The sequence below is a fragment of the Zingiber officinale genome, chromosome 6B (assembly GCF_018446385.1).
Source record: "Zingiber officinale cultivar Zhangliang chromosome 6B, Zo_v1.1, whole genome shotgun sequence".
Taxonomy (NCBI): domain Eukaryota; kingdom Viridiplantae; phylum Streptophyta; class Magnoliopsida; order Zingiberales; family Zingiberaceae; genus Zingiber; species Zingiber officinale.
The window spans coordinates 90,114,601-90,138,207 of record NC_055996.1 but is presented as its reverse complement, the minus strand read 5'-3'; the positions used below and the strand labels follow the sequence as shown (position 1 = coordinate 90,138,207).

Below are 23,607 nucleotides of genomic sequence, written 5' to 3'. Positions count from 1 at the left end.
TTTTCATAATTGGCATGATCGATTTTTCTATTGAATAGTTAATTTCATAAATTGTGCTAATAAGTTATGCAAGGATGCTAATAATTTTATAAGTCTTTTTTTTTGTTTTATTTTATAATCGTTTATTATAAATTCTTTATAATGTTCTGTTCGTTCTTACTTTTCCTTTTTGGCTTCCTATAACAAGATCAAAAGTATTTAATAAATGCTTATGACAATAATAACAAAAAGAAAAAAAGAAAAAGGATGAAACGAACATGATAATTGTGATCATGAGCTTCTTGTTATATTAAAATTTAGCAAAAAAAACCAGAAAATCATAAGTTGTAAAAAAAAATTGTATTCATATCGAATAACGTTTCCCTTATAACTCAATTAAAACAAGCTGTGTAATAAACAAATGTTATTTTACCTTGGACGAATGCCTCTTTCTTAACATATAATGGGTTCAAAATTAGGAAACTTCTCAGGATCTATCAAATAATCTCAGTTGAATAGGATTTAAAATAATCTTGATCAAGAAAATCATTGCCTTTCAAAAAAGTCTTGTTCAAGAACATCCATAAAGCTAAGAAAAAACATATTAAATAATGTAGTGAAAATATATAGTGTTTGTATCCTATGTAGTTTTTATATTAGATTTGTATTATAACTCGTTAGTAATTTAGTTGTATAGGTTTTTACTTTTTTTTAAGTATTACTAAGCATAATGTAATTAGTACATTTAGTTTATTATTAAATAAAATTTTGATGTGTTTAAAATAACCTTATCTTGACAATAAATTTGAATTTTAAACTAATGAAAAATATTAATTTAAGAGATGTGAAAATAAAAAATAATGTATTTCATTAGTTTAATTAAAAAAACGTGTTATGATATTTTGTTTGTTGAGAATTTCTTTATGTTTATAAATTATAGTTTATTTAAAATTCGGTGTACCATTACTTATTTATTGTAGAATGACTTCAAGAATAAAAGTCCTTGTTAACTATGGAGGCAGGATCGTTGAGGGTGAGAACGGTGCAGATTATGAAGGAGGGTCGCATCGGGTAGTGTTTTTGCAAGAGAATTTTGAGTATAGTGACCTTGTTGAGTCCATAAGCCAGAAATTGGAGCTCCGATCAGATGATATTATATCTGATATAATATACAGATTGCCTTGTATGTCAAATGGAGCCATCCATTATTATTGTATGGAGGTCAAAGATGGTGATGATATACGTGCCCTTGTTGATAGTATTGCTGTTGTTGAAAGTACAAGTTATCCTCAGCTATATGTGAAAACTAGAAAATATCGAGTTAAGGGTAGGAGAAGTGTATGTACTCAGGAGGCAGAGCTGGGTGGTAGACGAAGTTTTTGTGATCGTAGTTTGGGTCTTTTGCATGAACCTGTTATGCAAAGTGGTAGGCATAGTGTATATGCTCCTACTTCAGAGCTAATTGGTGATCCTTTTATACTGCCTAGTCGTCACAGTGTATGTGCTCCAAGTTCTCAACCGTTTGGTGATTCAACTCTACAATGTGATCGACAAAGTGTGTATGTTCCGAATCAGGCATTGTCTGAAGCTCCATTCGAACCAAGTCTCGGCGCAAGTATTTATGATGAGGCTGGTCCATCACATGAAGTTATGGAGTCTTTTCGTGTATTGAGTCATTCAGATGTCCCACTACCTGAAAGCATTGACATACCGATAGCAACAAATGATTGTCAGTCCAACCCTTCAGAAGAGGAAGATAGTGATGGGCTACTCGGTCAAGACGATTGTGAGGAAGAGGCAATGATCGAAGTGCCTGAAGCATTTCAGTTTACTGTGGGAGCCAACTACCCTGTTTCAGCAGATTGGATCGGATCAGTGGGTAACACAGTTGGAATGGTAGGTGGTACAGAATTTAATACAACATTGGAGTTTCAAAAGAAGGAAGATGTAATTAATGCAGTTAAACAGTATTCTTTGAATTGCAGTTGAGAATATGAAGTTGCTGAGTCAAGTTCGCGTGTTTGGTCAGTCGTATGTAGGAACACTAAATATGGGTGTAGTTGGCAGTTACGCGCGGCAAGGCTAAAGAAACTTGGTGGAGGATGGGGCATAACACGATATAAAGGTCCACACACATGTGTTGCGAGGGCTATATCGCTTGATCATAGACAATTGGACTCAAACTTTATATGCAACTGCATATTGGAAGGGGTGAAGAAAGATCCATCCAAGTCAGTTGGAAGTATTATTGTTGAAATTCACAATTGGTTGCATTTCAAACTCTCCTATAGGAAAGCATGGGAGGCTAAACAGAAGGCTATTGCTAGAATTTGGGGTGATTGGGATGAATCATACCAACGTCTACCAAATTTCTTTGCAGCTCTGCAACAGACAAATCCTGGAAGTGTTGTATGGTGGGCATTCGATGATCACACTCATGTCAGGCATCGTGCAATTGAATTCAACAAAAAAATTTTGCGTCGACTATTTTGGTTATTCAAACCAGCTATCGACAGTATCGAGTTCACAAAGCCAGTGATCCAAATTGATGGAACTTTCCTTTATGGTAAGTATAAACATTCACTCCTAATTGCAACAACCATTGATGGAGATAACTCTGTGATTCCACTGGCTTACGCGCTGGTAGAATCGGAGAATGTGGACAGTTGGGGATGGTTCATGGCGCTCCTTCGAACACATGTAGTAAGGTGTGATGGTATATGTGTCATTTCCGATAGACATATTGGAATTATGCAGACAATGAATAACCAATATCTCGGTTGGGATGAAACTCATGCAAAACATCGCTATTGCCTCCGTCATGTGGCCAGCAATTTTAACACACACTTCAAAAATGTTGGACTCAAGAATTTACTCATAAAGGCTGGTACGGTTACAAAACTTCGCAATGCTATTAATACTTATGCATACATGTTTTATATACAACATCTAACCGATGTCACATTATAGGGAGGACGTGTCAAGTAAGAAAGTGTGAGCGAGTTTTGGAGCGGCTAAAAGAGAGGAATGATGAGGCATGGAATTGGATTACATCGCTCCCAATAGAAAAATGGTCAATGTCCCATGATGGGGGTCACAGATATGGGCATGCGAATACAAATGTAGCTGAGTGTGTTAATTCAGTTTTGAAAAATGCACGTCGTTTACCTGTTGCTGCCCTTATCGAGCACACATTTTATAACATGGTCAAGTACTTTGATAACAGAAGAAATGTGTACTCTGATCAGATGGCCAATGACAAAGTGTACACTTCGCAGTGCCTCAAATTGCTTGATAGACGTTTGAAAGTTGTGTACACCCATCAGGTAACCTCTTTTAATCGTGAAGATGGAGTTTTTGAAGTGAAGACTGGATACTCCCGTGAAATGTGAAAAGGAGGTAATAAGCAAATGGTACATCTTCGGCTTCAACATTGTAGTTGTGGAAAATTTCAGGGGACGAAGATACCTTGTTCTCATGCAATAGCAGCATGTATGGCAACTGGAAGAGATTATTTTATCTATATAGATGTTGTGTATTTATTGTCAACTGCGATCAAATGCTATAGAAGTAGTTTTCATCCCTTGGGTAATGAGGCCTATTGGCCAATTGTGGAAGGTGATGATGGTCGATGCCTAATACCTGACCCAGACACGAAGAGAAAAAAGGGTAAGCCAGCGGGAAGAAGGAGAAATGAGATGGGCGTTGGACCATCCACAAGCGGAGTGCAACATTGTCGACGGTGTGGGCAACCTGGACATAATAGAAAAACTTGTCCACGTGTTTAATTCTTTTTGTGCGTGTGTAACTTAAAATATTTTATAACTTTGTAAGACATGTAGTTTTTAATTAACTTTGTAAGACATTATTGATATTATGTATGTCGTACTTATATTTATAAAGATTATGTGTGTAAGTATGATATAATATTTGATATACATATATTCATTTGTATCTGTGTATAGATATGGACCGCAGGCCTGGACGTGCCGATTACCTTAGACATCCAGGTCCAGTATTATATGCTCATTCACTTAATAAAATTATGATTTCAGGTGGGCAGGTAAGAAAGAAGCGCGACAATCACCGCGATTCACGTTGCAGGGATGGAGATATGAATTCGACGTTCAAACACACCACCAAGTAAGATCTTTGTTATTTTAACTTTTGTCGTTTATAATGTTAGCTATATTAATGTAAAGACTAATTGTTATGACCTTATGTAGATCTCTTGGGAGCCATATGCTCAATTTATTCACCAGTTAGATCCTATTTGTCTATCCGGGCAGGACATTTGGACAGCTCGAGTACCCTTGATATGCTTCAATGTCGTCGAATGGTATTATCCAGATAGGGTACGACGGCAATTCGGCTGGCTCCAGTTTATCCCTGTTCCTCCTTTTCGTCATTGTGGTTATCATTCAACCAGTCAAAAGGGAAAGTATGAGGTTGATTGGAGAGTTGAATGGGCAAAAGAGATTAACATCTGGAATAACCGCCAACAATTTGTGGTTCACAGTAATACTAGTTTATTGACCCAACACTATCATAGTCAATATGGAGACTGGTACAGGCAAGTAACACGAAGATTTATGACAATCGAGGGGGCCACTCATGTAGGAAGTGTAAGATATTACCAAATTCTCTAATTGTTTTATAAATTAATATTCAATTGTACTTTAACAACCATTATATATATATATATTTTTTTTTCTGCTAGATTGATACTCACGAGAGAGCATGGATCTCATCATGCTCAGATAATGCTCCGATCGGACGACAGCATAACCGGATGGCTGGGGCTATTCTTGGAGCTTTTGGAGAGCAACGAAGATACATGGACTACCCAAGTGAATATATCATTCAAGATGATATGCATATTCCTGATTATGGGTTCACTCCTACCGCTAATGCACCATCAGGTAGAGGTCCGAGAACTCGTCAACCAAGGCAAAGGTATGTCGATCCTCCTCGTATGAGCTGTGATACTATTTATGAACCGCCAGTCTGGAGAGATCTATCAATGCAAGCTGGCTCATCTTCATTCACACAAGCCCGAACAAGTTTTGGTGGTTATCCCACATCAGGTGGGTTTGGCCACTACTCCGATCCCCAATCATCTTCAGAGACATTTCCGAGTTCATCATCGTTGCCAACCGATAGAGATTTTGGCCACCCGACCACTTTAGATTTTTCAATGTTTGAATCAGGCTCTCACTTTCAGGGTAGTTTGGGACCTGATTATTTTACTCCTTCTACAAATATTTTTGCTCCATTTCAAATGGAACGCATGTCCACAATGTCTAACCTCCAATCAGTAGATATATCTAGTATGCGTTCCCATTTATCTGAAGCTAATGATGATGATCCACAAGAGGGCAATCATGGGGATGACGAAGAGGCTGGAAATGATGCACATAACGACGCTATAGTCCAACAATCACATGAGCAGAATATGGGTGGTAGAATTCCTTTTCTCAGACGATTCCTTCCACACCGAAATCGTCGACGTCCGAGATGTGGTACCGATTGAATATAATTTGTAACATAAATGTTTTTATATTTAGACGTGACAATCTTTTTACCAATAATATAAATGTCGATTTTCCTTATATTTAGATGTGATAATCTTAAATATATTTGCTAAATCTCATAATATCTTTTATTTTCAGTTTATTGAAATTATTTTCTAATATAACTTATAATATATTTAATAAATATAATTATAATTTATTATTATTATTTAAACATTTGTTAATAAAATAAATTAGTTTTGTAAAAGAAATTATAAACAATTATTACTAATTTAAATTTTTTTACAAAATAAAACTTAAGCATGAAAAAAGCAATAAGGTGTTCAAAAAATAAAAAAAAAATACCGGGATTTAAATTTTTTTACAAAATAAAACTTAAGCATGAAAAAAGCAATATGTTCAAAAAATTTTAAAAAAATTACTGGGATTTAAATTTTTTTACAAAATAAAACTTAAGCATGAAAAAAATAATATGTTCAAAAAATTAAAAAAAAATTACCAAGATTTAAATCCCGGTAATTCATCGTATCCGGGATTTAAATCTCGGAATTTAAAAAGAACCGGGATTTAAATCCCGGATATGAGCACCTCTCACCTATATTTGTAAAAAAATTTAATTTTACCTATTTTTGTAATAATTTTACTGTTTATACTTATTTTAAAAATTTTCCCCTTGTCCGAGATTCCAAGAAGCCTGAGAATTACCCTACTATAAAGTGGTGTCCCAGATCTGAAGCTTTCACTCGCTCCTCTACCTGTCTCCGCCTCCAGTTTATTGGTCTCCTTCTCTCGCCGGGATCCAGAACCCTAATTTTTGAAAAGCGGAGGAGCGAAGATGAGAGAGATCCTTCACATGCAGGGTGGGCAGTGCGGGAACCAGATCGGGGCCAAGTTTTGGGAGGTAATCTGCGACGAGCACGGCATCGACGGCACTGGGAAGTACACCGGCGATTCGGACCTACAGCTCGAGAGGATCAACGTCTATTACAATGAGGCCAGCGGTGGGCGCTACGTCCCTCGCGCGGTGCTCATGGATCTTGAGCCCGGAACTATGGATTCCGTCCGATCTGGGTCCTTTGGCCAGGTTTTTAGACCGGATAACTTCGTCTTCGGCCAGTCCGGTGCTGGTAACAATTGGGCCAAAGGGCATTACACGGAGGGTGCTGAGCTCATTGACTCGGTGCTTGATGTGGTCAGGAAGGAGGCAGAGAACTGCGACTGCTTGCAGGGTATGACCTTCCTAGTTCAAAATAGGCTTTAGTTCTTAGTGCATCCGTGCTATTTTCATGTAATTTCTGATCGTTGTTAAAATTAGGCTAAAGTGGTGGATCTGTAGGTTTTCCTTTATTTTTCAAACGTCTTGGGTGTTGATTGATCCCCTCTAGTTTGAACCATTTTATCTTAAAATATTCCGAATACTGTGCTCTGTGTGTAAATTTTCATATAAATATATGAAATCAGCGTGTAAAAATGTGAGTTCTTTTCTTTTCTACTGGATAGTATAAGGATCTGATTCTTCAGTTTTTATCGAAAGATGGTCTTGTGTGTGTGGGGGATTTACTCTATCCATCATAGAAATAGAACCGTTTGCTGTGAGATTTACCATACCATCAGTCTCCATCTTTTTTAATTTCTTGTTTTTCTTAAATTTGTTATTGATTATGTGATATCAATGTTGGTACATCTACATCTGACTAATGTAATTGATGATACTATAGTTATTTTAGCTATTGTTAATAGTGGCATACATGTTGGCCGACTTATATAAAACTTCTGATCGATCAATATGTGTTAATTGTTGGTAATTTTAGCTATTGTTTTTCTTATGTTCCCTTTGACTCTTTTTCTTTGTATGTTAGATTGTCTAGCATTTGTTTTTTTGTTATTCTATTTACTCAACTTTAGTAAATTCTTGTTCCATGGTATGTTGTATAACGTGGTTCTTTTGAGTAATGAAATCATTCCTAGAGTTCGTTCATAGAAACCACTGGTTCTAAACAATCTGCGATGCTAAGAGATTGAATATATATATATATATATATATAACTCATTCATGTAGTAAATAATCTATCCAACAAAAGGGGTGTGCTGTGGATGTCAGACTTTGGAATCTAACTTCTCCGTCTTACTTTGTTGTGGCATCATTTGTTTGCCTTTTCCAATCTCAGATGCAGAAAAGGAGCGCGGTGGCCTCTTTCAAAATCCTTTTATTATTGTCATTACATGGCGTTTGTTTACTTTTTATTTATTTATTCTTGGTCATGTCATTGTCCTTTGTCATGTTGCCCGAGAATGTTTTTTTTAACGTGTTTCTTTCATTATAATGTAGGGTTCCAAGTGTGCCATTCTTTGGGAGGAGGTACTGGGTCAGGCATGGGGACCCTTCTTATCTCAAAGATCAGGGAGGAATATCCAGATAGAATGATGCTTACCTTCTCAGTGTTCCCCTCTCCCAAGGTGTCTGATGCTACCATGTACTAGGTTGCTATGCCTATGCTTGACTATTTTATAAATGCCAATTTACTGATTCTGTTTTTCCTAGTTATATCTGGTTGTAGTTAAGTATTCAATTTAAATTGTCTATAAGCTTAAGACTCAAGCTTCCGGGGATCTAAGAATTTCAAGTATTGTAAGTCAATTTGTTCTGGTGCAACTATATCATTCTTGGTTGTCCTTTTTTTGACATAGTTGGTGATGGAGAGGGCTGCAAAGTAAGGTTGATTAATTTGAAATTATGAAAAAAAACATTTATATTATTACTCAGGCTCGGGCACAAGTATCCAACTCGGATGTGCATGCAAGCCGGTAACACAACAATTTTTTTAATTTTTTTACACTTGATCAATAGACCTACCAAGTGTCTACTCAGAATGTTGGTATCCAAGTGTTGGCCTCCAACATGGGCATGGATGGGTAGATGCAAAGTTAAGTGTCATAGAGGAGACAGATGTATGCAAGGGGAGTCATTCTACAAAAGAAAAGGTCTACTCTATGAGGTTTGGGAGGGATAGTAATGTTTTAATCTGACCAGCATTCTCTTTTTGGAGAAAACAAATCAATTTCACACAAATATGTGATATGCAAAGTTTTTTTTTATTTTAAATTTTCTGTGTTTTTGTCTTGAGATTTGCAGCCGCCATCTGTTATAAGGGTTCCTATTTAACTGTTCAAGATTTTCCATCCAGCCTAACTATTTGATATTTTAAATCTTCCTTTTGGAATTAGGTTGATTCAGTAGCATTGTCAATCATTATGTTAACTATCTCAAAAGCCCCTGGTCAGGGACTCATAAAAGTCATATTTGAAATGCAGTTACCACCTCGCCGAGAAGAAAATTCCCTCTATCCATGGATCCACTGTTGGGTTTAAGCTAGAGCATTTCATCTTTGATGCATTTGCATATGCTCCATCTATGGCACTTTTTGAGGTTGGTTACCATAATTCAAAATCTAGGATAATTTTGATCTCTTCCTTTGCTGATGGCTTAGAAATTCGAATTGCTGCCTATGAACTGGAAAACAGATTTTGAGGGAGGAGGAATTTGCACCAGTTAAGAATGCAAACGGGGCAAGCTATGACACTCCTGACAGTGCCAAACTGATGCTTCTTCGCCTCCACAGTCGCTGGGTAGTCGCTGCTGGAGGATTCCTAACACATTCGGTGCCTCTGTACTTGACTGGTATTCTTCCCATCGCTATAATTTATGTTTCTTCTTGCCAAAGAGATGTTGCAGTAGACCATTGTGGAGACTGGATCAGGCTGCACTAAGCCGTCGACCATTTCTTTCTTGCAGGCGTTGAAATCTCTCCACTTTGCTCCTATGACGGGGAGAACCTCGAAGCCATATGCCATGGAAGGGCATTCCACGCACCTTGTGAGATCACCTACTAGGCATGAGACTGCACTCTACATTCCACTTTGCTCCTTGGATTTTTTAAAATTTTTTTTTTTTTTGTGTTTATTTGTTTTGAAAGTTGTGTGATTGATTATCACATGGAATGTTGAGGCGTGTCTATTTTCTTTAGCCGTCCCATTAACAATATGCTCATCTTTTATGCGTTATGCTTATCTGACAAGTGGGGTGGCACACCTGTCTCTTCACTATTGCGCTGTCCCTTTGGCCAAGCACTGAAGGCGACGAGTCAACAAGTGTAGTGTTCGCCTAGCTTCTCACTCCCACAGCGATCACTGCATGCACAGTTTTTTAAAATAAAAAAGTTATATATTTTACTATTGTGTTTTTTTATATAATTAAATGGGTAAAAATTAAATGGGCATTTGTCATATGTGTTTTTGTCAGACGGATATTTTAGTTTTTATTAAAATCGATTGAACGTCTCATTTAAAATGGTATGTTTAAAATAATTTTATCATTTTGCTATATAGAAGTTAGCAATTAGCTTTACCACAATGGTAGAAGTTAATATCTCATGTCTACACTACATTATCTCATCATTTGGCTGTGTAAAAGTCACAATGTATTATTTGTCGAAACTACTATCTCCACACGTCTATTTACTAGCTTTTATAACAATAACTATATTAATTTTTAATTTTATTTATTTGAGTGATAACTAGTTTAAAATAATATTTTAACTAATAAAATAAATGATTGACACTTCATAACACTTATTACACTTCAAACGAATATTATTTAATCATGATCGAGCATGTAGAAATTAGCATGTAGCTTCTATAACATAAGCTAATTGTTAAATTCTATAATGTGTAGAAGCTAGTTGTTAGCTTCAACCGTGATAATTTTATATCATTTTGATTCTATTTTTTTTGAGTGATAATTAAAATAATATTTTAATGAATAAATCAAACAATAAGGAGTTCATGACAAACATTATATTTCAAATGAATATAATTTAATCATGATCGAGTATGAAGATAGTAAGATTAAAGAGTTCATCAAAATTAGTTATTAAAAGATCAAAATTCTTAATTAAATAGTAAGATGGTAAAATTTTAATTCATGTATCTAATTTTTCTGGTCAATTAATCTTAGAAGACACCAGTTTGACTTTACAAAAATTCATTATCGATCATCAAAATAAATTGAGAAGCATAGATAGATCATAATATAAGGGTTAACATTGTAAGTTTTTCAAACTCTTGCGATATAATATTATAAGTGGAAAAGTTCGTCCCACTTTCTTACTATCGTATTATAGTCCCGACAAGAAAAATATTAGATTATGCTCCAAGAAGTTGGGCCCGCATCATGAGCGTGCACACGCATTGCATTTATATATAATACAATATATGAATACATATAAATTAGTGTCTCATACTCAAAAATTGGACTTGGTAAGAGTACGCTCATGTAATAGTGCAAAAGGGAGACTTGGTAAGAGTACGCTCATGTAATAGTGCAAAAGGGAGAGCTCAAGACGAACTCTCTCTATAAAAACTTAATTTTATCAGATATTAAACTGATAAGAACAAATACTATATTTGATCAAAAGGTCGAAAAAGGTATGTTTTATAACGTCGTTGGTCAAAGATATTTATAAAAACTTCTTTACTCGTGATATTGTCAATCCTAATACTGAGACTAAAGAGAACTATGACACCACAGTACATATTTTTTATATAAAAAATTATCAGAAAAAATTGTTAATAAATTAAAAAATTATTTTTAGTATGAAAAAAATATTATCATAATTTTATTTTAGATTTCATAAAAATTATTTATTAAAGGAGTATATTCTTAATCATATAATAAAAAATATATATAATTTAAAAATATTTTTTTAATAGGGCAGTGGTCTCTTTTAAATAGACCTTATCGACTGCCATTTCTTGTTGCCGTTTCCAGAAAACTCAAATGGACGCTACGGCTCTCGGGCATCTACCGACTGTGATCCATGGCGGATTCCAGCGCCTTCTCTCCTTCTCTGCTACCCATTCTCCCCACTCCATTCCCTCCTTCAATTCCCGGTTCGCCAAATCTTCCTCTAGCATTCGGTGGGCTCCCAATCTCCCTTGCGATTTTGCTTTTTGGGCCGATTTTTCTTTCAGTGCATGCTGATTAATTCTGCTGTTCCAATCTCTAGTTGGATTGTCTTACTGTTTCTGGAATAATTATTGGTTCTCGAGGTAAACGAATTGGCATGTTTGCTCAATTTAAAAATATAGGTTTTTTGGTTACTGTGGCTGCTGATATTCCATCTTCATTTGCTCCGTTCCTTTTTCTTTTCGATCTTTCTTTTGCCTATGTGAGACTAATTTGGCGTGGAGCATCTTAGAACCTTCTCATGATGGTCTGAATGATTTTTCTTGTGCAATCTAAAGTCACAAATTGTCATGATATTGCGGAGTGGACCTATGTTGCCCAAATCCACATTATTTTCTTCTTCTTCATACGTTTCTGGAAAATAAATATGCATGGAAATTTAAACTACGAACTTGACCTATTCGCTTCGAGCTTGTGCAGATGCCAATCAAGTAGTATGGAGAAATCAAAGACGTCAAAGAAAAATCTGCTTGACAATGCAAGCAACCTTCTTACTAATTTGCTAAGTGGGGGTCGCCTTGGATCGTTGCCCACCGCTGAAGGTGCTGTCTCGGATTTGTTTGGCCGGCCACTTTTTTTTCGCTCTGTGATTGGTTTCTCGAGGTACTTCTACCATCTTTTATATATATGTATATAAATTTTTTTATAATGATTTAACATATATTTGGCTCAGTAACCATGTCTACAACTGTTAAGTACAACAAAACTATAATATATAGTCTGGGCGCCATTTCAAGTTTTTCCACTAATTCATTTATGTTTGGTTAGAAATGCAAAGAACCATAAAAGTTCAATTTGACTTATATTTTCCTTGATATTAGCCAAACTAACTGACCCTGCATTTAAATTGTCTTCTTTAATCTAGCTTTCATAATTGAGTTCTTGATGTTAGCTACTGTAGCTCCAAGTACGAATGAGAGTCACAATAAAAAAAGAGAAAATACCCTCAAAAAAATGTCGTGATAACTTGCTCCAAGAATTTCTAATCTTCGAAACTTTTCTTTCAGGAGAAGTTATTTCTTTTATTAAATTGAAGCTATGCACGTCATAAACAATGTTTTAGCAAGAACATAGCAATATTGTGTAGCTAGCAACAACTTAATTCTTTTTCTGTGTTTTAATAGGTTGCAGAATGCTCTTTCTTTCCTGTGTTAATGATGATGTATGTCATGATATTTTATGAGTAGAGAAAACATGCCGCTGTACTAACAAGATTCATATTGTTTAAGCAGCATGGTTCAGTTTACAAGTTAGCCTTTGGGCCTAAATCATTTGTTGTTGTATCCGATCCCATTGTGGCAAGACATGTCCTTCGGGAAAATGCATATTCTTATGATAAGGTATTTAATCTACCATTTCATTCACCCTGCAACTGAAGTTTAATTATATATTCTCCTATTCTTATACATTTCTACACCATTTATTTTGCGGGAAATTAAAGTTAGTTTATACAGTTGTGACTCATAACATCATCCTATTTTCGTTCCTTATGGTGCATTGAATTTGCTATAGGTTCATTAGACTTTCGATTAGTGAGATTTTCTATCAAGAAGATATAAGATAATATATTTGCTAGGATACACCAGCATCTATGATAATTTGACAATACATGAATGACTCTTGATTTATCTTGCAATTTGCCCGGGATAAGGTTGAGTTGGCTGGTGCGGAGTAGAGTTGCTATCATAGGGCAAAGGTTCGAATCTCGGTAAAGTCAAGGAACAGAAGCCCTCCTCCGCACTGGCCAACTACAGCTTCCCGATTTACCTCCTCACAGATGGTCGTGGGGCCAACCGTGTGGGGCCGCTGGGGTGACGAATTCCACCTTTTGCTATCATTGTTTTACCTTGCAATTTTATTGCAATGTTTGGGTTGTCGATACTCTTATATGGCTTTTTCCAGGTTCATTAGTGCTTTTGTGTCTACTGATTATATTGAAAATCAATTATAACACCTAGATATTTGAAGTCCATGTATACTTATGTTAATTATGTGCATTGATTGAGCCTACCATGCCATTTTGCATTTATTGTCAAAAACATCTTCAAAACGGTGCCATACTAAGCTTAAACCTTTGTTGACCAATTTTCATGTTACACATTTTTATATAAATTCTTCCAAAAGTGATTAGCCAATGAATTCGACTTAATCCAGGGAGTTCTCGCCGAAATATTAGAACCAATAATGGGAAAAGGGCTCATACCTGCGGATCTTGGCACTTGGAAACAGAGGAGAAAAGGTTAGAAGTCCATCCAATCTTTAATTTTTTACATAGATTAAGTTTCAAAAGTTTTATTGGATCCTAACTTGTACAGTAAACTCTGTTAGCTAGCACAAGTTAATTTTGGCATGATTTGCTTCTGTTAGCAACAGCCTCACGGTCTATAATGGCTGGTATATTGGAAAGTATAGCAAATATCAGTTTTACTCAAAACTGAGACTTGATTGTCTGGATGACTAGTAGTACCATCCTGGTAGATATGGCTTGCAGGCTCTCTAATTTAGTTGAACTTGACTTAGTATGGAAGAATGATTAAGAAATGTTCTTCTGCTAACTATGATGATGACAACAATTTGTATGTCTTAAATAGAAGTGAGATTTTGTACGAAACATATTGTTTCACCTTAAAAATCTCCTTTGTTTCATTTTGTATAATTTGAGTTTAGAATGTTCTACTCTTTAATTACCATGATGGTAATGTTGAAAAGAAAAAGAAAAACATAGGTGATGAACTTCTTGCGAAAAGTGCTTTTGAATGTTACAAGACAACAACACTTGGAAAAAAATATCTCATATCCTATTATGGTTAAATCATAGCAGCAGTGGGGTCTTCTGGGTTTCTGAACCTAGCACAGATCTTATTTTTTGTGGTTGGCTAAAGGAGGTTAAGATGGGTGGAGTTAGGCAGGATGCAGTTGGAATTGTGTTGAACTTGGCTGTGAATGGTGTTTGATCTAGGTAGATTCTGTTGGATCATCATGATTAGTCATGATGGAGCAAGAAATCATTTTTACATTCTCTTGTGTAGTTGTCTTTTATTCTACTGATGTTTGTGATTTGCAGTTATTGCACCTGGATTTCATTCTTTATTCCTCGAAGCTATGGTAAAAGTTTTCACGGATTGTTCTGAGCGAAGCATATCGAAGTTTGAGAAACTCCTAGAAAGTGAGAATTCTGAAATAGAAGAAATTCAGTTCGATCTTGAGGCTGAATTTTCAAATTTAGCACTTGACATAATTGGGCTGGGGATATTCAACTATGATTTTGGTTCTGTGACTAAAGAATCTCCTGTTATCAAGGTTTGGTCATTTGAATGCTATATATTCTACTTATGTGTTTTCTCTATTTCGCATTTTTTTTTATATTTGAGCATGCACATACTTCAATTACTCTTAAATTTTATCTCAGATATCTTATGTGTAGGCACACTCCCAGTGATCCTGGAAGTGGATGTCAGTTTGTCGTGGTTCATAGAGCTAAATCAGTTTACCAAAAAATTGGGCATCATCATTTATGAATGATTTCAAACATTAGATTGATTGCCCTTGTAGGTAGCGTTATGTGGTAGTGAAAGATAATTTCAGCTAGCTAAAAGCCATTTTGAAGCTTTATCATTACTTGCCTTTAGTGGCATCATTCTACTAGTTGTATCTGGCCGTCTGTACTGATTTTTAGCGGATGTTGATTAAATGTATACTTGACACTGGATTTGTCTATCTTAGATCACTGCTGATAAATTTTAAATATCTATGCCTTAGATTAGCTTCTTGAGTTGAATGTTATCAACCAACACAAGAGACTTCACTTATTTTCTTGTAACAAATAGGCTGTTTATGGAACTCTATTTGAGGCTGAACACCGATCGACCTTCTACATTCCTTACTGGAATCTCCCTTTTGTGAGATGGATAGTTCCTCGGCAGATTAAGTTCCACAATGACCTGAAGATTATAAATGACTGCTTTGATGGGCTTATAAAAAATGCCAAGGAGACAAGACATGTTGGTATTAATTATTAGATTAACATAATTTGTTCCTTAACCTCATAGGTGCTACTATGATAATTCAGAATGCGTAACATGGTTAGATATTTTATTCGTTTGTCTCAATAAGATTGCCCCTTTTGGAACATTATCTTCTTACTAAGTTATTAAATCCATTGACATTTTAACCAAACACATAGTACTGCTTGGGTTGTTAACATGTTGATGCCTTGATGGGAATAGGTTCAACCTCATCGCTAACGTGGATATTAAATCTAGTCTTGGTATTCTAACTGGAAGTATCCTAAGCTATCAGGGATATAACATTTAGTTTGTTGGTCCGCCATGTAGATTTAGTTGTTCATTTTTTTTTACACATGTTAATAATAGTTAACTCTTCACTTAACTCTTGTTTAATGCAAACTACAAACTGATAAAATAAAATCATTTGTGTATACATCCATTCGTTTCAGCTTTTATAAGAGAACGAAAAGTACTCGTTCCAGTAATTTACATCACTAGCCATAGCCAACCAACAGATCAAGTTGTTCTGTGTCATTTAAAGTATTCTACCTGAACATCAAGTGTCCCATTGTTCTTGCCTGTGGAACACATGTTCTGATGGTTGTCCGAGTAAATCTTTTGTTACATGTATAAATTCAACACTTTGATATGTACATTATCTTTTAATTTGGCCTCATGAATCTCTTTTGACTTTTCTACGGTTTTACCTCATCAAGATTTATCACCATTTGATGATGTTTCATTAGCTCTATCCTTGATTTCTTGTTAATCTTATAATGTTATTTTTTTGTTTGTTTTGAAGTGGTTTATCATTCTTGGTACTGATTTTGAGTTTTTGTCAATTGACATAGCAGTTAGCAAAATGCTTTCAAGTTCTTGTGTTTGGCATTTCATTGTTTATTATTATAAAAATATTTAAAATCTTATTTCATCATTATTCATTCTAGGAAGATGATATTGAGATACTTCAGCAAAGAGATTACTCATCTCTCAAGGTTTGTTCATCATATACTCTCTTTACTGCATGATGTCAGTTTCTTCATTTTAGAATAAAAATATATTCTCATGAGGCCTACTATTGAACTTAACGTGAAAAACATGTAGGATGTCAGTTTGCTGCGCTTTCTCGTTGATATGCGCGGTGTCGATGTTGATGATCGCCAGGTAAATTTCACTTGGTCGAACCAACTTTTTGACTTAAAGATCTGAGACTCTGAGTATTAATAGCAACGTACCTTAGAGTTTAATAATATTAAAGAAACCATACAGTCAACCCCAAAATTGTTTGAGCTATTAACTGTAAATCCTTAATATTAATAAATTATTTATATAAGAAATAATTCATTCTGTAGCTAAGGGATGATCTCATGACAATGTTTATTGCGGGTCATGAAACAACTACTGCTGTTCTTACATGGTCAGTGTTTCTACTTGCTCAGGTAATGTGACATTTATTGCAAATGTCAAGATATTTCTTCACTGAGTTAATTGAACGGGTAATCATAGAAGTCTTAGATAATTAAATTTTCTTGTGATGCAGAACCCATCGAAGATGAAAAAGGCCCAGATGGAGGTAGATTTTGTTCTCGGTGGAAAGAAAATAACCCTTGAATGTCTAAAAAAAATGGAGTATGTTATACTACTACTAGTTATAATTAAAATTTTCAGTCTAGACAAATTTGCAATTTGTTGTGTGGCATGCATAATGCTTGGATAAAAAATGATAGTTTTTTTTCCTTTTTGAGACAAATCTTCTACTTATTAGTTCAAATTTTGTTCATGAGATGGTTTCTTAGTTTGTGGGCACAAATTTATACTTTTCTCTATATAGTTACACATTTTGGAGAAAATTATATGCGATTAGAAAACATTGCACAAGTTCATGTATGACAACGTTTTTTGATTGAAACATAAAATGACAGTGATTTTATGAATTCAATAATTTATATCTTCACTTGACCATAAGAATTTGACTTTCACATTAAAAAGGACTCTTCTACTTAGGAGATAAAAGAATCTTATATAATTGAAAATTTCTCAAATGATATGACAAAAAAAAATTATTCACCATACTACACATAGCAATATTTAAAATTTGTAAATTAGTGAGCATATTCTATCAATTCAAGATTGCTTTGATTTAGATCCCATGTAGGAATTGTAAGCAGACATACAATCAGATTGTAGGTTTATAAGATGCTTTGTAATAATACATTTTTTTTGTGATTGTTTCAATAGGGTGTTTGCTCAGGTCCAGTTAACATTATTTTAAATGGCATCGCCCTCTGTTGTTTTCTTATACTACTTCAATAACTGTTACATCTCCAGATACCTGCGTCTTATCATTGTTGAAGCTCTTCGTTTGTATCCTCAGCCTCCATTACTTATTAGACGAGCTCTCAAAGAAGATAAACTTCTTGGTATTTTTCTCTTTTCATATTTAACTAGAATCTTAAGTTATATGATCTCCTTGAATGAACTTTTGATATCATCTGTTTCATATGTTTTTTTTTTTTGGTTCTCATCAAATCTATAAAAATTGGGCCAACATAATTTGAGACATTAGAGATCAAGCCATGCCTGTTGAGCCAACTATCTTGATTGCCTTTTCTTTTAAGCTACAAATTGCATTAAATTTTCCAATATGATTCCTTATCTTCAAACTTTCATTTGATGCATTTACTCTTTACTTTCAGGAGGTTATATGGGTAATGAAGATGGATATGCAATTCCTGCAGGCACATATTTTTATTTCTGTGAGTTAATCCAAGATATATAGTAGGCATTAAATGCACAAGTATTGTTTCAGAATTCTACTAGCTAGCAACAATTAGTAGAGCACCCAATTGTCGTTTAGGAGGTATTAATGGATAATGGATTCATCTACTCAACCATAAATATTTCAATTAAAGAGGAATAAATGATTGTTTGGGATCTCAAATCCCATTGTCCAAATGTCCACTTGTCTTTTATGATGTCTTTGGTTTTCAGGAGTAACATATTCAAATTCCAATTTTATCTACAATCTGAATTTAGGATTTTTTTTTGAATGCTAAAATCTGTCACGAACTAATACATGTCTATGTTGTAGGGTTTAGTGATCTATCTAATGTTTTACATTCATGAAACTGAAACTGCCGTATTCAGGTATACAATCTCCACAGATCACCATATTTCTGGGACAAGCCAGATGAGTTTGCGCCAGAAAGATTTTTAACTCCAAAAGCAAATGAAGGCATTGCCGGATGGGCAGGCTACGATCCAAGTCGCAGCCCTGGAGCGATGTACCCAAACGAGGTTAAGTCGTTACTTCATAAAATTGATAGATTTATAAAGCTTTACTGCTTAATCTTCAGCTATCATCTTTATAGATAACTTCTGGTTTCGCCTTCATACCATTCGGTGGAGGGCCGCATAAGTGTGTCGGCGACCAGTTTGCACTATTGGAATCGACTGTTGCTTTGGCTTTGTTGCTTCAGAAGTTCGATGTCCAACTGAGGGGGTCACCTGATGAAGTACAGTTAATCACTGGCGCAATTATACATACAAAAAGTGGCCTCTGGTGCAAACTGAGGAGCAGGGCTTCAGTAGGAGCTAAGCAAAACCAACTTGTCGAAGTATAAATGTATAAAAATTAACAAACCAAAGAGATCTTTATGTAGTGTCTTATGATCCGTGTAGACTAAATCAATGTTGTAACCTTCCTAGATAGTCGTCATAAGAATTGGACATTAAGTCTTGACATTACAGCTTTCTTCTTCCTTCATGGTAATAAATTTTTTTATTTCCAATGATATTAGTTTCTGATGTGCAAATTACATTTTGATTTCAGTTTTAATCCCATTATTTAGCTGTTAGACTAAACCTTTTTACAGTTTATGAACTAATTCTTCCAGGTATGAAGTTCTTAAGAAAACTTGTAGTAATGGTTCAAGTCTGCAAAATTCTTAATCAACTTCAGCACGCTGGTCTCTTCTTATTTTGACACTGGAGCATTCCTGAGCTAAATAAACCTTGCAAGGTCAAAGGGGAAAACAAGTTTTTGGTTTCGATACGCCTAAAAGTGAACTCGCACACAAGGTAATCTTGTTGAAAGTCATATGGTCTCACAAAGACACGGAAAAGAGATGCGTGCCAATTCCTTTCAGAACCTTAGTTTACAATCTTGATTTGGATAATCTTGTTGAAAGTCATATGGTCTCACAAAGACACGGAAAAGAGATGCGTGCCAATTCCTTTCAGAACCTTAGTTTACAATCTTGATTTGGATAATCTTGTTGAAAGTCATATGGTCTCACAAAGACACGGAAAAGAGATCGTGGCACGCAGAGTTGCACTACAATAGGCTTAAGGAACAAGGTTCTTATCAAAATCGAATTGAAAGAGTATTTCAAACTTTTGTTCGAACGAACCAATGCCAGTTTGCATAGTTCAATTCTCCTCAGCATGCTGAAGAGGAAGGTGGCTTACATTATTAATGAATTGTTCAGGAGATCTAACTCTTTTTATGAGGAAGAAAAAAACCAAGCTAATCCAAGACTAGAGTTAACTCACTTCTGTTTGTCATATCAAAGAATGCCATATGCGTCAACTATGCCCGGAGGAAACACTGGATTGGTAGCAGCTCTGACCGCAACTTTTGCGACAGAGGTGACATTAACCGGAGGTGTGAAGAGAGGACCAACAACCGGGATGCAACTAAGTGGCTTTGCGTGCTGAAGAACCTACATAGTAGAACATGAACCATGTGAGATCAAGTTTCAAATTCTCTGACCATCACAAATGGAGAGATCACAGAAAGACACAATGAGTTGTACCATCTCCAATGGCGATCCAATTAGCCATAGAGGAATCTTTATACTCCCAACTCGGCGCGTTCCATGCACAAAACCAGGCCTGAGAATTACCCCTGTACAAAGCAAATTTTGAAGGAGAATTTTGTAGGAACACATGGCATTGATTCAGATTGAGTTTGAGTTGAGCATGAGTCTAGCCGTTGACAGTGGATGCATACACTTGTGTTCATCGAGGGTAATTATACCCAGTAGCAACTTATTAACATTTATGTGTTCGAATAGGAAGACTGACCCCCAAAGGCGAATTTCAATAATAGTTCTGCTTCAGCATCCCTCTGAACCATAAAATCATGTAAGCAAAATGTTATATAAGAACAAAGTTATTCATGATCAGCTGATATTCTTAAGATAAATTCTGAAAATATATTAGAGAAGTGTATTTGTAGATGCATTTCTTTTACTTGAACCTTTGGAAAAGTCAATTCGATTTATCATGTTACAAAAGGAAGACAGAAGTTCAAGCACAAAAGTAGTCCTTAAGGTTGGCTAGGACTATAAACTCCTACTAATATAGTAGAGCAGACGAAAAATACACGTATCAATTAGGTTAACATGATAAAACTACGATAACAATAAAACAGGCGTGAGATTGATCTACCAACATGTCATGACTGAAAAAACAAAAATCCTTTTTGTAGAAGGCATCTTAGTCAACAAAAAGGATAATTCAGATATCATACCTTCCCTTCATAATATCCTTTCAGAAGATAATTCACTGGACCAAAGTCAGCAGCTGAAACATATACAAATCTTTTTACACCTGCTCAGAAGAACAAAACAATTTGTCAATAGAAGTTCTAGTTTATATGGTATATTTTTACAAGGAAAACTAACAGTCCAACACCTTCAGAATAGCATCCTACAATGAAACTAGAAAGTCAAGAAAAGTGTCTTTTTAAAACTAGTATTGCTTCAATCTATTTCTTCTTATACAGTTCTTTCATTAAAAAAGAAATGTTCATTTAAATAAAAAAAGAAAAATTAAATATTGGTTATTGAAGAATAAAACCGAAAAGAAGATGCAATACCAATGTAATACCTTTTTCAGAAGCAGCTTTGATGACATTGATGTTGGCAATCCCATTGATCTTGTACATGTGAGAATTAGATCCAAAACTCCCAACACAAGATATCTGCAAAAATTTATCTAGAAATTATAAAAGTGCATAACTTATATCATCAAATCATATCAATACCACAATTCAATTTTCAAGGACCACTAATCAACAAAAATCTAATTACATGCCTGGCTAAAATGCATAACCAAGGACTAAAAAACAGGCGTACCACTGCAGTCACATCATTCAAAGCATCCCTCCAAGTTTCAGGTACAAGAAGGCTTTCCTGCCAAATAGAAAGATTAGCCACAGAAAGCTGAACTATATGTTTTTCCTTCATAGGGAAAGAGTCTTCTCTTAATTTTCAACCTTGGCGCCACTCAACTTTATCAGCCCATTGTTCACGTATTGATGATCTTCCAGACCTGGGTAATAAAAAGAGCATCACTCTTGAGCACATTCTTCCTTTAGATAAGTTCAATCAAAACAACATGCAAATGGAAAGAAGATATGGAATGAGCTAAAGTAATTCATCCATTCATACTTTAAAGTCAAAATAAATAATATCAAATTAAGAGAGTAATGCCGTATTTCAGAATATTTTACAGGAATTGATTGTTGGATGATGATACTTTTACAAGAAGAATACAGCAATCATTCCATGAAGGGGCAACATCCATGTATCCCACACCAAATAGTTTCGAACAAACATGAGTTGACAATAATATGATTATAAAAAAACTGTAGGACCACTAGAGGTGCATTAAACAGTGATTAAATAATTCACCATTAATTTACTAACCAGAAATGCTAGTGATCAGATAGATTAAACTCATATACTGAGAAGAGGATAAAATGGAGGGCTCCTAAGAAATTGAGAAGTAACGACTAAAGTTTTCTATTAACGCGGACATCTGATTTTGTTATAGACGAGATTCAGATGTAGAAATACAACAGTGCATTGTGCAATTATAGATAAACTTTCCAGGGTGCCCAGGCTACAAAATTAATTGAGACTGTGTGCACCTGCTGAGACTAGAAACTGATAACCCTTGATCCAAAGCCTCTTTGCAAACATGTGAACCAATGAAACCATTGCCACCCAGTACAAGTAATTGTCATTAGAAGCATATAAATTAGACTAAACAAAAAGAGAAACTCGAAAAAGGTTTACAAACATAATAAAATAAAATAAAACAAAACAAAACAAGGAAATGTCACCTTTTCTAATGGTGGAGGTGGCTTTCTTATAGTTTCTACTTCCTCCAATTTATGAGGCTCGTCCACATGATTCGACTCAGTTGAAATTGATCTTTCATATCTCAACAGACGAGCAGAGTTGTTTAGATCATTCACAAAAATATGTAAGGAAAGGACACAGCTGAAAAACTAATACATTCTGCGCAGGAAAAAAAAACTTTCTTTTAAAGGTTCCATCATCAGTTTGTAAATAGTGAAGGAAATCGAACCATGTGCCATTTAATCGCCACAACACCTTGAACTTTCAGAATCTCATGATCAATATGTACACAATATAAGAACACAATCAGCAACTGACTACGACCATGCCCTAGCCTAAAAGACTGCTTTTTCACCACGATCTCGACTCAGGAAGCCAGAGAAATAGAAAAAGGAGTACCATTAAACTTGGGGTCTGGGGAAAAGCGAATAGGCAAAATGCAAGAGATGCTCACCATGAACGGGGGAAGGAAGAGGGCGAGTGGATCAAACGCGAAGCTATCGATCTCATTCTTGGATCCCTGCTTCTTCTTCTTCTTCTCAATAAGGCGGTGTCTTTCTTCACGGTGATCGAATCGCTGTCGCAGCTTCTCGAGCGACGTCGTTGCTTGTATTGTCATTCATTCTGCGTGGCGTTAAAAAGTAAAATGTCGCTGAAGGCGTGTGTGGCCATCGACCTGGGAACGCAGCGGAAATCAAATCTCCTGTCGACGGTGGACTGGGATGATGAATGGGACACGGGGAGATTTGGGGACAGAGGATTTCAACTCATATCGTGAGTGTCTTGCTGTGATCGAATGTTTTCACATGCAGATTAAGAACCGGCAAAACACTTGCCTACATATAAGGATTTGTGAGATTAGCATGCCGTCATTCGGCAGAAACCACAGATTTGCGAGGCTCTGGTGG

General features: G+C 35.4%; 3 protein-coding genes and 2 pseudogenes across 3 annotated transcripts; 3 read left to right on the top strand and 2 right to left on the bottom strand.

The window, feature by feature from the left end:
- Positions 1-4,224: 4,224 nt before the first annotated feature.
- LOC121991225 lies at positions 4,225-5,512 on the top strand. Its single transcript, XM_042545237.1, has 2 exons — positions 4,225-4,604; positions 4,700-5,512. The coding sequence occupies exons 1-2, from the start codon at positions 4,572-4,574 to the stop codon at positions 5,510-5,512; spliced, it is 846 nt and encodes a 281-aa protein (XP_042401171.1). The 5' UTR covers positions 4,225-4,571.
- Positions 5,513-6,257: 745 nt separating this feature from the next.
- LOC121993082 (tubulin beta-4 chain-like) lies at positions 6,258-9,568 on the top strand. The gene is made up of 5 exons (XM_042547756.1): positions 6,258-6,742; positions 7,843-7,987; positions 8,826-8,940; positions 9,036-9,192; positions 9,307-9,568. Exons 1-5 carry the CDS (start codon positions 6,349-6,351, stop codon positions 9,402-9,404), a joined length of 909 nt encoding a protein of 302 aa, XP_042403690.1. The 5' UTR covers positions 6,258-6,348; the 3' UTR covers positions 9,405-9,568.
- Positions 9,569-10,870: 1,302 nt separating this feature from the next.
- Positions 10,871-11,001, bottom strand: LOC121993287 (annotated as a pseudogene).
- Positions 11,002-11,335: 334 nt separating this feature from the next.
- Positions 11,336-19,341, top strand: LOC121993080 (annotated as a pseudogene).
- On the bottom strand, positions 18,693-22,638 carry LOC121993079 (uncharacterized protein At1g32220, chloroplastic-like). Its single transcript, XM_042547755.1, has 9 exons — positions 22,486-22,638; positions 21,829-21,884; positions 21,689-21,745; positions 21,441-21,534; positions 21,082-21,161; positions 20,634-20,676; positions 20,363-20,454; positions 20,100-20,269; positions 18,693-19,052 (listed from the first exon to the last, which is right to left on the bottom strand). The coding sequence occupies exons 1-8, from the start codon at positions 22,553-22,555 to the stop codon at positions 20,114-20,116; spliced, it is 648 nt and encodes a 215-aa protein (XP_042403689.1). The 5' UTR covers positions 22,556-22,638; the 3' UTR covers positions 18,693-19,052; positions 20,100-20,113.
- Between the last annotated feature and the right edge of the window lie 969 nt (positions 22,639-23,607).